An 18506-nucleotide genomic window follows, 5' to 3' on the forward strand; every position below is an offset into this window, starting at 1 on the left:
CCCTGCTGCTAGACTTAGCAAATAAAAGAATGCTCAGTTAACTTTAGATTTCAGATAAACAGAAGTATTTTTTTTAGCCTAAATTTGTGCCATGAACTGTTTTCTATATCCCAACTTGTCTTCTTTCTTTGTTGACACTCTTGTTTTGATGGAGAACATTCTTGACTATCTTCCTAAGACAAGAAAGCATAGAAAGATAAATCTTTGGAAATGTTTTTCTTCTCTCTCTTTGCAATTGATTGATGGTCGAGCTTTAGAGATGTAGCTTGAAAGACAATTCCTGTCAGAAATTTTAAGATGTTATTCTGTTGTTTTTGGCATCCAGTCTGTCTAATGTTAGTCTGACTCACATACCTTGTGGTGAAATTATTTTTTCTGTTTTGAAATCATTTTCCTTTGGGAAAGAATTTAAAATTATTTATTTGTGGTGTTCTGAAATCTCACAATTCAATGTAGGTCTTACTTTAAAAAAAAATCTTTTGTCTAGTCTTTGATGGGTCCTTTAATTCTAAAGAACTGTGACTCAGCACCTCTGAAAAATTTTCTTCAGTTATTTCTTTGCTATTTTCATTCTTTCCATTTTATTGGTTGTCTTTTTGGAACTCTGTTATTCATAATTTGGACCTCCTTGATTAGTCTCAATACCTTTTTTTTGCCCCTTATATTTTCCATTTATGACTTTTATTCTGTATTCTAGAAGATTTTGTCAAATTTTTTCCAGTTCTGCCTTTGATTTTTAGATTTTATTAATCACATTTTTAGTCTCTTAAAGCCCTCTTATTTTCTAATTGTTTATAATAACATAGTAATTTTATTTATGAATAATCTGATGGAAACTCTCTGAAAATACTGTTTTTTAAAGGTCCCTTCTATGCTCTGAATTACTTTTATTTTATCCAGCATTGCTTTTTTGTTTGTTTATTTTAGTCTTTCATTTTCTGATTTCTCTTAAATTCCTGATGCTACCTGGTAATCCATTTTTACTATAGAAAGAATTGGGTCACTTGTGTGAATTTGCTCAGCTGCTGTGTCACTGGGTCAGTTTTCCCAAGGAGACCTTTGACTAGTATGGGATAGGAACACTGTACTAGCTATTAGATTTCACTACCACATGAACTGGTAGGAAGCTGACTGTCAGACATGGACTTTTAAAATGCCAGAATATGAAGGATTGTAGACTGGGGTGTCCAGTTTCACAAAGGCCCTTGCTATCATTCAACAAAAGAGGGCTTTGTTTTTGCCTGTTTTTCCTGGATCCTAGAAGTCTTAAGTGTAGGACTGTGGGGGGAGCACAGAGGTGCTGATTTGTACTGTAGACTTGTATGTAAACCTTTAATTAATCTTCTCACTTTGGGCCACATTTCTCACTCTCAGCTTTTGAGTCCAGAATGTATCATGCTTTCTAACAGGCATATCATATCCCACCCTTTTTGTAGCTTTTCTATAGTGCATTCATCACTCAACACACTCTCATATGCTCTTCATCTTCCAGAAATTATTGACCTCTCGTGCAATTGTGAGCAAATCCCATCCTGCACATCCTTAGCTGGTATGGCACTGTTTATCCCTTTCTGTATTTTTATTCTTTTATTTCCATGTGTCTCAGGAAAGAAAAGAGATGGGCTTAAGTGCATCTTACATCATCTTGAACTAGTAGTTTGTAGTTGCTTCTATTTTATTGTTTCATGGTGGAAATGTAATTCAAGTTAAATAATGAGTTACTTCCTTAATCACTTTTACAGAATTATTCCTCTACAATCATTATCATTTGGCTTCCCTGATGCCTCAGATGGTAAAGAATTGTCCTGCAATGCAGGAGGCCCAGGTTCCATACCTGGGTTGGAAAGATCCCCTGGAGAAGGAAGTGACTAGCCACTCCAGTATTCTTGCCTGGGACATCCCATGGACAGAGGAGCCTGGCGGGCTATACAGTTCATGGGGTCACAGATTTTTATGTAAGGAATCTGAGGACCACTGGCATTTAAGGATATCAGGCAGGCTTTGACAGAATGAGTACAGGTGTGTGCAAAAAACTAAGAAGGATTCTAAGATACTGAGAAACTTATTCTGAAATTGATCTCATTCATTCTGTAACATCTGATGAATGCCTAGAATGGGCCAAGTACTAGGCTAAGTGTTGGGAAAGTAGATGAATATAAACATGAATAAGGTGCAAACTTTACCCTTGAGGAATCTATAATTTGGTGAATAACTTGAGTTTATGCATCATTTTGCAGTGTATAAGTCAGTTTTACCTATTGTGGACTCTTGACACTTGCAGATTTACCATTCAGTCTTTTAACTACTCCTAAGGGACTCCAGGACTGATCTCCTTTAGGATGGACTGAGATCAGTCCTGGGTGTTCATTGGAAAGACTGACACTGAAGTTGAAACTCCAATACTTTGGCCATCTCATGAGAAGAGTTGACTCATTGGAAAAGACCCTGATGCTGGGAGGGATTGGGGGCAGGAGGAGAAGGGGACGACAGAGGATGAGATGGCTGGATGGCATCACCGACTCAATGGACATGAGTTTGAGTAAACTCCGGGAGTTGGTTATGGACAGGGAAGCCTGTTCATGGGGTCACAAAGAGTCGGACAAGACTGAGCGACTGAACTGAACTGAACTGAAGGGACTCCAATGATCCATGACATGCAATAATTTATTCATTTGCTTAGGTACAAATTTGAGTCACATGCACCATGAGACTGTAGAATGTATAGCTGCCTGTGTGGTGAAAGAGCCAAATTCATTCTTGTGGAATCTTTAAGTAGCGTTGTGCATACTGTGCATGCATTTATAGCCAGATTCTTGAACCATCAGAACTCGATGGGATTACAAACATGAAGTGGGTTTATTTCCCCCTTATCATTGCCTTTAATAATGTTCTTTCAAATATCTTTTCTTCTTGTTTTGGCATCTTGGGTATCTTCCATAGCTTTCTTAACACTTTCTGTTAAAAAGTTCAGTGTAGTCCAATTTAAAATTTGAACCCATCTCTTCCAATTCCCCAGCTCAGGTTTGAACTCTGTAGGGGAACTTAAGAGTGGGAGAGAGGGCCTGTTTTATTATTTTCCTTCTCTTCCCTCCCTCCTGGTTTTAGCTCTTTGTATTGTGACATATAGAAGGAGAAAGAGTGTCTGTTACTTTCCTGGCCACTGCCCTAGTCCCACCTGGTTGTTGCTACTGAGGCTAAGATGTAACTGACTACCCATAAACTCTCTCCTTGACAAAGCCTGGCTCTCTCATGGTGTGCAAGTGGAAATTCTCTGGGAAAGTCCTTACTGACTAGTCTTTTGATCTGAGAAATCAGTTTTGGCTTTCTCTCCACCAAACCCCTTCAGCTCCATCCCTGGTGATTCATCTCCAGTGTCATCAGGCGATGTACCACCAGGAAGGTGCAAGCCCATTTCCTTGGCTCCATACCCTCCCATGACAGGCCGCTTCAGTGCTGTTCTCTACCTGCACCATTGGTTTATTTCCACTCTCTTGTGGTTTCTGGGTCTCACATTTCTCTGCTAAAATGGGCAGAGGGCTGTAGTAAGTCTGCCGCACAAAGCCGTATCCAGCTGGAAACTGAGATGCTGGTCTGCCCTTCCCATGTCCGTGTATGCTCAGTCACTTCAGTCACGTCTGACTCTGAGACCCTGTGGTAGCCCACCATACCATCCCAACTCTAGCCTGGGACTGTAGTTTGCCAGGCTCCTCTGTCCATGGGATTCTTCAGGCAAGAATACTGGAGTGGGTTTTCATATACTCCTCCAGGAGATCTTCCCAACCCCAGGATCGAAAGCAAATCTCTTATGTCTTTGGCATTGACAGGTGGGTTCTTTACCTCTAGAACCAACTGGGACACCCTCTGTCTCTGTGAGAGACTCTCTCAGAGCCTGTGTGGTTGAAACCCAGAAGAAATAATCCACCTTTTCAATGAGGAGGGGAGGAAAAATCCTCTGAACTCTGAGGACTGTATTCTGCCAACTGCACTGTCTCCAATTACCTCCCTCACTCATCTTTTGCTTATGTAGACATGAGCAAGAGGCAGCAGAAGTGTTGCAAGGATCTAGCCCACATTTTCTGTGGAGAGCTTTTTTTGTTTCTAGATTCAGATCCAACTTGGTGATTGTGAGTCAGCAGGAAAAATATAACTCAACAGCCTATTATACATTTTATGCTGTCTATGTAGTCATGTTAAGTGGGGACTTTACAAGGCTCTGGAAACATTCCTCTTGAATGTATATTGCTATGTTCTCTCAAGATATTGTTTGTAGACCACCTGTATCTGAATCAATTGGGGATCACAGGGGGAAATGTGAATTCCTAGTGTCTAGGCTCTGAAGGATTGAGAAAGGAGTCAGTAATCACAGTTTTCAACAAACACCCCAAGGTTCACTGATGCATACTAAAGTTAGACAGCCATTTGTCTTGAGCCCACCACACATTTCCTATGTCCTCCCAACACTACTGTTCAGCAGGTCAGGCTGGTATTATCCCCATTTTACTGCTGAGGAAATTGAGATTTAAAGGAGAAACATGGCTTGCCAAATGGCAAATTCATCACTATTGCTAGCAAAGTGTGTGTGCGTGTGTGTGTGTGTGTGTGTGTTAGTCACTCAGTCATGTCCGACTCTTTGTGACCCCATGGACTATAGCCTGCCAGGCTCCTCTGTCCATGGAATTCTCCACACAAGAATTACAGGAGTGGGTTGCCATTCCCTTCTCCAGGGGAATCTTCCCGACCCAGGGATTGAACCCAAGTCTCCAGCACTGCAGACAGATTCTTTACCATCTGAGCCACCAGGGAAGATCCGCAGTAATAAATGTCAAGTTATCTCACCACTATGCCCCTAAACATAATTTTAAACAGAGAGAAAATATAACTAAATTTATCTTTTGTCAGATCACTGAAATAATACATGTTTATCTCATGAAACCCATAAAATACAAAGTTATCTAAACAAATATAATGCCATCATTCAGATATAATCATTTGTTTCTGCATATAATGTGTTATAACTGTTTTTGCAAAATTAAATCATATTTTGATACTCTTTAGTAACGTGCTTCCTAAATTCATCCATTAAATATTTTTCAACATTATTTTCAATGGCAGTATAATCTTTTACTTTATGGATGTGGAGTTCTTTATTGAACCAATTCCCTGTTGATGGACAATTTGATTATTTTGACTTTTTACTATCACCAAAAGCTACTTTAAATGTTAGGCTACTTGACAGGGATTTGGGGAATATGTTGCAACTTCCTAGAGGAAATGAAGCAGATTTTTAAAGGTCATGTTATATTAAAGTATACCCGATGATATGAAATGACATGAAATATTTCCACAGTCACTAAAAATATTATGTTGCTTTTTTAGGAACAAGTCCATTTTGTTTTACTTTAACCTGCTCACCTGTACCAGTCCCTCCGTGGTGGTAAACCTACAGTGCCCTACCACACAGGTAAGGCAAAAAATATGCCTCACTGGTTTTAGCAATTTTGAACATTCTTGGATGACAGAACTGAGAAACTCTATTTGAATTCTGGATGTGTGTGATTAATGATGAATTTATGGAAGGTGACAAGACAAAAGTATAATCTCATGTTTGTTCATATACAATAAAAACAGAGATTAATCATTTAGTATCCCTAGGAACCTCATTGATTATCTTGTCCAACCACCTATTTTTATAAGTGAATAAACTGCAGTATAGAGAAGTGGAGATATTTTTCTCAAGATTAGTATTAGGAAGAATAAAGCCATCTATTGTAACTAATAAACTTCAGTTTTTCAGTGACTGAACATAGTTTCTTTTTGGTCATATAATAGTATAAGGTGGTGTTTGTTGTCAGCGGGCAGCTCTCTTCCTGGCTCCTTTCATCTGGTGACTCTGTCATCCTTTAAGGCCTCAGCAGCAGCAGCATCTAGTTGCCAGAAGGAGGCAAAAGGCTGAATAAAGCACCCCTGCTCTTAAAAGCCTTGGATCAGTTGGGTCACACATTGTATTTCTACTCAAATACCATAAACTTATAAGTTTTAAATGTTCAACCTGAGATGCAAGAAGGAAGGAAAGAAGGAATAAAGCAATGTAATTGTGGACTGAGCAGCCTCTTGTGTACCATGAAGAAATGAAACAAGAGGACCAGATATCAATGGGCAGTTCATTTTGTTTTCTATAGTCTATCCATCTGTCCTCTAGAGGACCCTTCTTCCCAAGGGAGACAACTCAGAGTCCTGTGTGGTACTGGACTTCAACCCACAGCCTAGGACCTATGGATGATGGATAGTCTCTCTATCAGGTCTTGACACTAATGCACAACGGGCAACAGGCCTAGGGAAGTTAGAACACAAACTCACTCCCGTTCAGAAAGGAAGGAGGTGTAAGTACACAGTGGTCTTTAGTGCATAGCACGAGAACAGTCTTTTATTCTCTTTGAATTGTATTCTCTGAAGGAAGTTCCTTATCTGTCATCCTGTGATCCATCGCTCAACAAACTGGAAGGTTATTTCCTGTCTGTCAGCCTCAGGCCATACCACTGCTGAACACTGGAAATATGCCCTCTTAGACGCCATGTGGCTTTGAAACCCTCTTCCTGTTGTACAAGTTTATCATGTAAAAGATTATTTTAACAGTCAAAGGCCTTTACAGGTTAGGTCATGAGTTTAGCAGTACAACTACCTCAAAAACTCAGTAGGATTTTGACTTATATGCTTCCTCTTGGTTCCTTGTGCAAGTAAACCACAGCCAAAGGTCTTCTCTAGAACTAAAATCTGCTTGCTTTCCTTCTCATGTTCCTTAAAGACTTTTGATATCTTATTTCCTGCTGAGATTTAAGCCATCTTGGGATATTAACATCTTAGTTCTGTGACCACCTCTACCACAGAACCTTGTTTTTATCACAGCCACTCACCCCCAAGGTCAATCCTCGATCTTGTCAGTACCAATAATTACCACCCTTAATTTCAAATGTCATACTGTCTAATCATTTCAGTTCCTCTAATGTTTCAACTCCAGTTATTCTCCTACCTCACTGGGACCTACAAACCACTGACCTGGTGCCACTCAAAGTTTCCTCAGTTCTATCATGTTTCCATCTCCTTCTTTATATGATTTAAAGTCCATGGTTCCTCTTGAAAATCACTCCTTTGTAGAACTCTCATACATTATTTGTGGGAATGTAAATTGGTACAGCAGGAATGGAAAACAGTATGGAGGTTTCTTAAAAAACTAAAGATACAACTACCATGTGGTTCAGCAATTCCACTCCTGAGTATAAATCCAGAAAAAACTCTTAATTTGAAAGGATACATGCTCCTCAATGTTCATAGCAGCACTATTTACAATAACCAGCACATGGAAGCAACCTAAATGTTATTAACAGATGAGTGGTTAAAGAAGATGTGGTACCTATACACAATGGAATACGACTCGGCCATAAAAAGAATGAAATAATGCCATTTGCAGCAACTTGGAGGGCATTGCTTTAGTGAAATAAGTCAGACAGAGAAAGACAAATACTGTATGATATCATTTATATGAGGAGTCTGAAAAATGATACAGATGAATTTATTTACAAATCAGAAACAAACTCACAGACATAGAAAACAAATTTATGATTGTCAAAGAGGAAGGGAGAAGAGGATAAATTATGAGTTTGGTACTAGCAGATATATACTACTATATATAAAGTAGATAAACAGGGTTCTATATAGACAGGTTCCTGTTTAGTACAGGGAATTATATTCAATATCTTTTAATAAAGTATAATGGAAAAGTATATATATGTATATGTGTGTGTGTGTATATATATATATATATATATTTTCACTTTGCTGTACCCCAGCCAAAGTAAAAACAACACCCAGTTGTGTATGTGACTGGGGATTGAAGTAAAGTTCGATGTTGTAAACAGCAATATTGCGTAGAAACCTGGAATGTTAGGTCCATGAATCAAGGCAAATTGGAAGTGGTCAAAAAGGAGATGGCAAGAGTGAACATCGACATTTTAGGAATCAATGAACTAAAATGGACTGGAATGGGTGAATTAACTCAGATTACCATTATATCTACTACTGTGGGCAAAAATCCCTTAAAGAAATGGAGTAGCCATCATAGTCAACAGAAGAGTTCAAAATGCAGTACTTGGAGGCAATCCTAAAAACAACAGAATGATTTCTGTTCGTTTCCAAGGCAAACCATTCAATATCACGGTAATCCAAGCCTATGCCCTGACCAGTAATGCTGAAGCAGCTAAAGTTGAATGGTTCTATAAGGACCTACAAGACCTTCTAGAACTTACACACACAAAAAAAATGTCCTTTTCATTATAGGCAACTGGAATGCAAAAGTAGGAAGTCAAGAAACACCTGGAGTAACAGGTAAATTTGGCCTTGGAGTACAGAATGAAGCAGGGCAAAGGCTAATAGAGTTTTGCCAAGAGAATGCTCTGGCCATAGGAAACACCCTCTTCCAACAACCCAAGAGAATACTCTACACATGGACGTCACCAGATGGTCAAACCGAAATCAGATTGATTATATTCTTTGCAGCCAAAGATGGAGACGCTCTATACAGTCAGCAAAAACTAGACCGGGAGCTGACTGTGGCTCAGATTATGAATACCTTATTGCCAAATTCAGACTTAAACCGAAGAAAGTAGGGGAAACCACTAGACCATTCAAGTATGACCTAAATCAAATCCCTTACAATTATACAGTGAAAGTAAGAAATAAATTCAAGGGATCTTGAATCTTCAGAGTGCCTGAAGAACTATGGATGGAGGTTCATGACATTGTACAGGAGGCAGTGATCAAGACCATCCCCAGGAAAAAGAAAAGCAAAAAGGCAAAATGGTTGTCTGAGGAGGCCTTGCAAGCAGCTATGAAAAGAAGAGAAGTGAAAGGCAAAGGAGAAAAGGAAAGATATATCCATTTGAATGCAGAATTCCAAAGAATAGCCAGGAGAGATAAGAAAGCCTTCCTCAGTGATCAATGCAAAGAAATAGAGGAAAACAATAGAATGGGAAAGACTAGAGATCTCTTCAAGAAAATTAGAGATACCAAGGGAACATTTCATGCGAAGATGGGCTCAATAAAGGACATAAATGGTATGGAACTAACAGAAGCAGAAGATATTAAGAAGAGGTGGCAAAAATACACATAAGAACTATACAAAAAAGATCTTCATGACCCAGATAATCAAGACGGTATGATCACGCACCTAGAGCCAGACATCCTGGAATGTGAAGTCAAGTGGGCCTTAGGAAGCATCACTACAAACAAAGTTAGTGGAGCTGATGGAATTCCAGTTGAGCTATTTCAAATCCTAAAAGATGATGCTGTGAAAGTGCTGCACTCAGTATGCCAGCGAATTTGGAAAACTCAGCAGTGGCCACAAGACTCGAAAAGGTCAGTTTTCCTTTCAACCCCAAAGAAAGGCAATGCCAAAGAATGATCAAACTACCACACAATTGTACTCATCTCACACGCTAGCAAAGTAATTAATGCTCAAAATTCTCCAGGCCAGGTTTCAACAATACATGAACCATGAACTTCCAGATGTTCAAGCTAGATTTAGAAAAGGCAGAGGAACCAGAGATCAAGAGGTTGGAATACCAGACCACCCAACCTGCCTCCTGAGAAATCTGTATGCAGGTCAAGAAGCAACAATTAGAACCGGACATGGAACAGTGGACTGGTTCCAAATGGGGGAAGGAGTATGTCAAGGCTGTATATTGTCACCCTGCTTATTTAACTTATATGCAGAGTACATCATGAGAAATGCTGGGCTGGATGAAGCACAAGCTGGACTGGATGAAGCACAAGCTTGATGCTGGGAGAAATATCAATAACCTCAGATATGTAGATGATATCACCCTTATGGCAGAAAGTGAAGAAGAACTAAAGAGCCTCTTGATGAAAGTGAAAGAGGAGAGTGAAAAAGTTGGCTTAAAACTCAACATTCAGAAAATGAAGATCATGGCATCTTTTCCTATCACTTCATGGCAAATAGATGGGGAAACAGTGGAAACAGTGACATACTTTATGTTTTGCGACTCCAAAATCAGTGCAGATGGTGACTGCAGCCATGAAATTAAAAGATCTTGCTCCTTTGAAGAAAAGTTATGACCAACCTTGTCTAGCATATTAAAAATCGGGACATTATTTTGCCACCCAGGGTCCATTTAGTCAAAGCTATGATTTTCCAGCAGTCATGTATGGATGTGAGATTTGGACTATAAAGAAAGGTGAGCACCGAAGAATTGATGCTTTTGAACTGTAGTGTTGGAGAAGACTCTTGAGAGTCCCTTGGACTGCAAGGAGATCTGACCAGTCAATACTAAAGGAAATCAGTCCTGAATATTCATTGGAAAGACTGATGCTGAAGCTGAAACTCCAATAGTTTGGCGACCTGATGCAAAGAACTGACTCATTTGAAAAGACCCTAATGCTGGGAAAGTTTGAAGGTAGGAGAAGAAGGGGATGACAGAGGATGAGATGGTTGGATGGCATCACCGACTCAGTGGGCATGAGTTTGAGTGGACTCCGGGAGTTGGTGATGGACAGGGAGGCCTGGCGTGCTGCAGTCCATGGGGTCGCAAACAGTCAGACATGATTTAGCAGCTGAACTAAACTGTACACCAGAAACTAACCCAACATTGTAAAACAACTATACTTCAATAAAATTTTGAAAAGAATTTTTAAATCACTCCCTTATATAAACCCTCAATTCTTTTGCCCCCTCTCATTTAGTTGTACTTCCCTGGCAAAAACTCATTCATGACTAAATGCAGCTTTCTACCTACTCCATGCCTCAACCTAAGCAGTAGTGTGTTCTTGCAGAAAACACACACAACAGTCCATTAAATTGAGGACCTCCAACCTCAAGGGGGCCCTCAATGCTGTCCCTCAATCCCACAAGAGACCCTTTGTTTATTCACTAGCTACTCTGCTAGAAAACAATTTCACACCTTTTCCTCTCACCTCAAACCTCCAAGCCCTCCTTCCCAGTCTCTATCAGCCTTTGATTTGGCTTCCTATTTCACTGTGAAAATATCAGCATTCAGGAGACAGCTTTTACAGGTTCCCACAATGACCTTCCTGCCATTATCTGTGTTCATGTATTTACTCTGCCTTCCCTGCTCTTCTCTGGAGGAACAGCCTATGCGCCCAAGGCCAGACCATCTGCTTGTGCATTAGATCTTATCCTCACTCACAAACTCCAGTACACAACTCCAGAAATCTTCCTTTATTTTTTTATTACCATTTTCCTTCTCTACTAAATCATCCCTATCAGTAGAAAAACATGCTGTTATTTCTTCCACATTAAAAAGTTTTCTCCTTGATCCCATATCCCCTTCCAGTTACTGCTTCATGGATTTGTGCCTCTTTTTTTTTTTTTGCAAAATTCCTCAAAAGAATAATTTATATCCGATGTGTCTGAATCCTTTCTTACTTGCATTCAGGCTTTTATTCTTACTCCATTTTCTCCAAATGATACCATTGATCTCCATATATTTAAACCAATGGTCGATTCTCTATCCATATTTACTTGATCCAACAGTATTGTTTAATCAATCCCTCTTCCTTAAAGTACTTTCTTCACTTGGCTCCTAGGACATTCTCTTTCCTCTTAATTCTCTGGATCCTCCCTCTCAGTATTCTTTGATGGTTTCTGCTCATCTTCCCAGCACCTTGTAAACACTTGAGTTTCCTCCTCCATCAGGCTTAGTGAAGTGAAGTCGCTCAGTCGTGTCTGACTCTTTGCAACCCCGTGGACTGTAGCCTACCAGGCTCCTCCGTCCATGGGATTCTCCAGGCAAGAATACTGAAGTGGGTTATCATTTCCTTCTCAGGCTTAGCCCTCTTCAAAATATATATTTACCCCTTTGGTGATCACACCTAGTCTTTTGGTTTTACTACCATCTATATACCACCCTTCCTAGTTTATATATGTATATTCCCAGGACTCCAGTTCTTTCTATCCAACCACCTATATCATGTCTCTACATGGATATTTAGTTGGCATCTCAAATTTAACATGTCCAAACTCAACCCCTGAAAGTCTCTGACTTTATCCCTAAAATTGTTCCCCCACCCCCAACAGTTTGTTCTTTTTCAGTTAAGGCCAACTCTAAATACCATGGAATCATCCTTGATCCCTCTTATCTCTTGTACTCATATTTGAGCTGTGAGCTAATTCCTCTGGTCTCCATTCAAAATCTACCCAGGACCAAATTACTTTTAACCATCTCCTCCTCTTTTCAAGGAGCCAGTGTGTTGTTTCAGTGACCCCTGACTGGTCTCTCTGCCTCTGTTCTTGGCCCTGCCTCCAGTCCTTTAGTCTCTTCTCCACCCAGCAGCCAGAGTGATCCTGTTAAATATCAGTCACATTATATCCCTCCTTTACTCAGACCCCTTTCCCTCAATAGCTTCCCAGGTTGCTCATATTAAAAGGCAAAGTCCTAACAGTGTCCTCCAGGGTCCTTCACTGCATGCCTGCCTCTGACCACATTTGCTCTGTGTCTCCCTCTGCTCACTGCACTCAGGTCATAGTGACCATCCATTGTCTTCAAAGGATCCACAGAAGCACCTAGACTTCGCTGTTCTCCCTGCCTAGCCTCCTGTTTCTCCAGATGACTACAGTTTGATCACTAGTCTTCTTCAAGTCTTCCTCAAATACTACCTTTTCAGTGAGACCTCCCTTGACTACCTGTTTAAAGTTAGAATCCCATCCTGGATCCTTTCATCATCTGGCCTTTTTTCTAGCCTTATTTTTCTCTATAACAACTATTACCATCTTGGGTGCTTAGTCACTCAGTAGTGTCTGACTCTTTGCTCCCCCATGGACTGTAGCCTGCCAGGCTCCTCTGTTGATGGGATTCTCCAGGCAAGAATACTTACAGCAAACAATTTAACTTCTTTGTTGTTACCCATCTCTTCCTACTAGAATGTAAACTGCTTGAGGGCAGGGATTTTTATCTCTTTTGCTCACTGCTGTGACCCCAGTGCCTAGAACAGGCTCAGAGTGAGTGATTGATAAATATTTGTTGAATTAAAGAGTAAATGAATGATAGAATTAAATGATGAGAAGTAAAGGATGAGAGAATTACTATTTTACTATTGCCAGTCTAGAAATTTTTCCACTGTACTATACAAATCCATCATTCTATGATGAAACAAAAAATCCTTCCACACTATGCTTTTTGTTAAACATTTCAGTTACTAGATCCTTTCTTCATTAGAACTGTACTGTTTTAACCTTCAGTGTAACTTTCTCTTCCGTTCACCAAATCCTAATTTATATTAGAGTGTTAATTGCATATGAACAGAATATGTAAAAATAATGATGAAGAACTATATTCAAAGTGCCCCTTTGTGGTTATACAAAGAACCAGAACTGAGTCAGAATATATATCAGCTGCCAATAATGCAGAATTGCTCTCAGTCTGCTAGGTAATAATGTATCTACTGATCCAAGCCATATTTTTATGCATTATGTTTTCCGTTAACTGCAGCATGGTCCAGACATGTGTCATAAGCATTTAAAGGACAGACCTTGATCAATTAGGATATCCAACCTCAATGCGACCTTCATTTTTGGCTAATTATGTGTTGATTGCTACTAATCAGCATTGTATTTATAGTGAACAAACAGTTCTGATAGAAAGAGAGTAAAGAGCAGTTGCTATATTGTTTTTTAACAGCTCCTTTATGTTTGGAATGAAATTTGATGTGAGTCTCTTTAACAAAACATTTTTTAACATTTAAATTACTTTCTTTTATATGTTGCATGTTTGCTCAGTTGCTCAGCTGTGTCTGACTCTTTGAGAACCCCATGGACTGTAGTCTGTGGGTTCCTCTGTCCATGGGATTTTTTCAGGCAAGAATACTGGAGTGGGTTGCCACTTCCTCCTCCAGGGGATCTTCCCAACTCAAGGACTGAACTGACATCTCCTGCATTGGCAGGCAGATTCTTTACCACTGAGCCACCTCGGAAGTCCACATGTTGCATACACACTTTTATGTGTGTAGTATACATTGTATGTGTGTGTTTATATTTACAGAAATCATCATGGCCTCAGCTCAGTAGTTCCTACCATCATTTAAAGCCAGTGAAGGCATTAATACATTGTTTTTACTTTATAAATCCATTTAAGTGTATCAAACAATGGGCTAGTTCAGTTATCTTCCAGAGTCTTATAAGTAAATTGCCAAAGTGTAAATGTCTGTGAATTAGCTCCAAACATGTTCATGATTTCTTCAGCTTAACTCCAATCAGAGTAAACTTTGGACATTTGTATTGACAATGACCTCAGTCTTCTTCCCCCAAATGTGAGCATGTTGGATGCTGTGAATGTCCGTCAACAGTTCTTCAGTTTTCATAGAAAGATGCCTGTGAGACTTTCATTATTTCCTCTAGATGTGCATGAATGTGTGTATGTACTTGTGTGTGTGTGTGTATGTGTGCACAAGTATGTAGGAGAGACTAAGAAACAGAAAGTACATCTGGAGGTGTGAACATGGAGTTGGGTTGTTTACCTTTTAGAAACTTCTAAAAGAAGTTAGAATGCTGCTGCTACAAAACAATTAACTATGAGATTTGAGGTACCCATTTAGTTATCCACCTACTACCTTAGAGGTGGGGTTGATACCAAATGTCCTCATGTAGCAGAAACATGACCAAAAGATAGGAAAGAGATATCAGCTGAGCAGCTGTGTTTTTACCTAATTACCAGTGGGGGCTGAGCTACAATCTGGCCAGTGAGAATAGTTACCACAGTACAGTAGGGAGATGGAGCAAGTCAGAGCTGAGAGGGCAGAGGAGAGAATGTTCAAGAATTGACTGCAACTCTCATGACATCATGTGATCATTGGTTTTTTACTACTTACAAAAGCAAAACAAACAGAGTGCCTCCTCCCTGACTGTGTTTTCTCTCTGTGGAGTTACTAATTGGATTGCAGTCACTCCAGAGTAGCTCCGTGGACTAGCACAGTGATCTGATTTGGCATTAATAGGCCCCTAAAGTTCATTAAAGATAATTGCATCAGTGACCTCTCTGCCCACATTTGACTGGTGTTGCTAAAAGACAATAATAATTATTGATTACCACAAATATCCATATTTTTTGTTAGTTTCTTATGGTATAAACCCCCCAATTATGTTCTGAGAATTCACTGGTTTTGATAGTTCTTAGTGGCATAAGTTATCAATGTTTGGAGCATTTTTAATTACCATTCTATTCATACATAGAAAAGAAAGCAAGATTCTAACCCTGAAAATTTATAAACTACACAGGCAAAAGTAATCTTGGATTAAACTCTTATCTACTAATTCAAAAAATCATTAAAAATTTCATTAAAAGTTTATCTCTGTCCTGTGGATGATGTCACATCTACAGGTGATAAAATTGCACACACACACACACACATGAACACCCATAAAACTGGTAAAAACTGAATAAGGTTAGTGGATTGTAACAATACCAGTTTCCTGGTTGTGATATTGTGCTATGGTTATGCGAATTATTACCACTGGCCAAAACTGGGTGAAAGGTACATGGAGTTTATTATTTTTACAGATGTGTGAAGATCTACAACTATATCAAATCAGAAGTTAAAAATAATTTTGTCATTGTATAGTATCTTATTGTTTTAATAGCACATTAGCATCCAAGGGCAAGGAGTAGAGGTTGATAGCTGGTACATGAAATTTAATTTTTTACAATATGTTTAGAAAATTGATTTAAGTTTCTTAAGTGGAAAATGGTGCTTTGCTTTTTTATTGTGATGGGTAATTTAGAAGTCTAACCTTGTAGATAATTCCTTGGTTTGTTCAATTCAATTCAGTTCCTACCACTGTGTTTCTTTATTTCACAGATCTGTGTCTCCAAGTGCCCAGAAAGATTTTTAACTTACATGGAAATACAATTTAAGTACAAAAACGACAGTAAATACTGGACATATTACAGCCAGTTCTGCCGGACTACTTTTCTTAAGCCTGTGGAGGTATGTGTGTTTAAGCTTAAAAGGAGAGAAGAATTTATATTGTTTCAATCTCAGGTGTAATGTATTTGTAACTGGACAAGCTCCAAAATTTTCTAGGAAATTATTACTAGTGTTACCATTTCATTAAAGCACAAATGCACATGTATATACAAACATAACACAATTTAGAACATATCATTTTGTAGACTTGGGGTGTTATACAGGACTATTAGGTCTGGTAAGTTAGTATCAACTATTTCCTGACACCAACAGATTCTCCACTTGGATGGATTTTTTTGCTGTCAAGAGCTAGGAGCTAAATGTCATTTGTGGTCACCATTTCATTAATGTGGTGATAAAGCTCCATGGCTATGGAGTAACAAGAATTTTACTTCCAAACCTGGTTTGATAATTATTCATTTGAAAAAAAATCCCCAAACACTACCTATATAAGGGAATTCTAAAGCCTTATTATGTTAATTAGTTGTGATGGCTTCTAAATTGGAGGAGATATCATTTTTCCAGGAAAAAATTAAAGCATTAGACTGAGGATATAACTAAGACAAAGATACACACCTTCAAAGATATACCTTGGTTTCAGCATGTCTGACTTATTATTGTTGATTCAACTGAATTACAGTTAGGATATTTAAGAGTGTTTGTCAAACAAGTATGTGTGTATGATAATCTTACAATTACTCTTACTAGGGGAGTAATTTGGAATAAGGAAATTATTAGGGAATTGCATTTTTAAAGGACATAATTTATATATTGAGTAAGATGCATCATCACATAGTCTTTGAAATGTTAACACACTTTTCCTTCAATTTTAGACTCTCTCACAAGTTTTACTGGATAATGATTGTCCATCAGCGATTTATCCAAGCAAACCTTGTAAGTGGTTATTATGTTACCTCAGAAACACAGGATCTACCTAGAAGTTAGTTAATTCAGTTCGCTTATTTTACAATTGACAAAACTGAGGCTGAGAATGGTCCTATGACTGGCCCAGAGTCCCAGAGTTATTTGAGAAGAAAGCCGAAGCTACAAAGCCCATTCTTCTGACTCCAGCCTACGGTGTTCCCCAGGAGCTTGGTGAGGGTTTAGGTTTGGTGGCATAAACGCACACAGAAAAGTTTGAAAATTGAATATTAAAAGTTCAGTCAGTTTGATTCTTTGCTACTCTAAGAACACACATGAGCCACACACAGACATACCCTAACACACCTACCCCTGAATTCGGCCAAAAAATTTGTTGGAAAATTGCTTGGGGATTGAGAATGGGGTATATGTTTGTCTTTATAATTTAAAACATGAAATACTTATATGTCTCCTGAATGAACTGACATTGTACATCTTTAAAATTTATAAACTTCAACCCTGTTTAGGAGAAGATGAGATAATTACTCATTTCCCTTTTTTAAGGATATAATTCTAACTACAGATAAAAAACTTTACATAAAGTTGTCCATCACAATGTTATTCAAAACAACCAAAAGAAGAAAAAAAGAAAAGAAAATATTCTAATATCCAAGATCAAGAATATACTGAAATAAATTATGATGCATTTATTAAATGAAATATTTTAGAATTTTTACATATGATAAATATTGTTTGTTACAATTTTAAATAAAATAAAAAATACTATATACATTGTAATGACAAGCCTGTAAGAATGAAAATTAATAAACAACAATATATTCAAAGAAAAAGATTGAAGAGAAATATGCCAAAATATTAAGTAATTAGCTGGAATCAAGATTGATGGGAGAAATATCAATAACCTCAGATATGCAAATGACACCACACTTATGGCAGAAAGTGAAGAAGAACTAAAGGGCCTCTTGAGGAAAGTGAAAGAGGAGAGTGAAAAAGTTGGCTTAAAGCTCAACATTCAGAAAACTAAGATCATGGCAGCTGGTCCCATCACTTTATGGCAAATAGATGGGGAAACAGTGACAGACTGTTGATTTGGGCTCCAAAATCACTGCAGATGGTGACTGCAACCATGGAATTAAAAGACGCTTGCTCCTTGGAAGAAAAGTTATGACCAACCTAAACAGCATATTAAAAAGCAGAGACATTACTTTGCCAACAAAGGTCCATCTAGTCAAAGCTATGGTTTTTCCAGTGGTCATGTATGGATGTGAGAGTTGGACTATAAGAAAACTGAACGCTGAAGAATTGATGCTTTTGAACTGTGGTGTTGGAGAAGACTCTTTGAGAGTCCCTTGGACTGCAAGGAGATCCAACCAATCCATCCTAAAGGAAATCAGTCCCGAATATTCATTGGAAGGACTGATACTGAAGCTGAAACTCCAATACTTTGGCTACCTGATGTGAAGAACTGACTCGTTTGAAAAGACCCTGATGCTGGGAAAGATTGAAGGCAGGAGGAGAACGGGATGACAAAGGATGAGATGGTTGGATGGCATCACTGACTCGATGGATGTGAGTTTGAGTAAGCTGTGGGAGTTGGTGATGGACAGGGAGGCCTGGTGTGCTACAGTCCATGGGGT

The 18506-nt window shown here is 38.7% G+C and overlaps 1 protein-coding gene across 2 annotated transcripts in view; it reads left to right on the forward strand.

Annotated features, from left to right (window-relative positions):
* The window catches only part of SLC44A5 (solute carrier family 44 member 5), a 414133-nt gene that overhangs the window by 350648 nt on the left and 44979 nt on the right, over positions 1-18506 (forward strand). For both annotated transcript variants that reach the window (XM_043878476.1, XM_043878477.1), the window contains 3 exons: positions 5377-5461; positions 15880-16008; positions 16821-16881. In XM_043878476.1, coding sequence (XP_043734411.1) covers positions 5377-5461; positions 15880-16008; positions 16821-16881 — 275 coding nt within the window. The remainder of the gene's footprint in view (positions 1-5376; positions 5462-15879; positions 16009-16820; positions 16882-18506) is intronic.

The sequence above is a fragment of the Cervus elaphus genome, chromosome 20 (assembly GCF_910594005.1).
Source record: "Cervus elaphus chromosome 20, mCerEla1.1, whole genome shotgun sequence".
Classification (NCBI taxonomy): domain Eukaryota; kingdom Metazoa; phylum Chordata; class Mammalia; order Artiodactyla; family Cervidae; genus Cervus; species Cervus elaphus.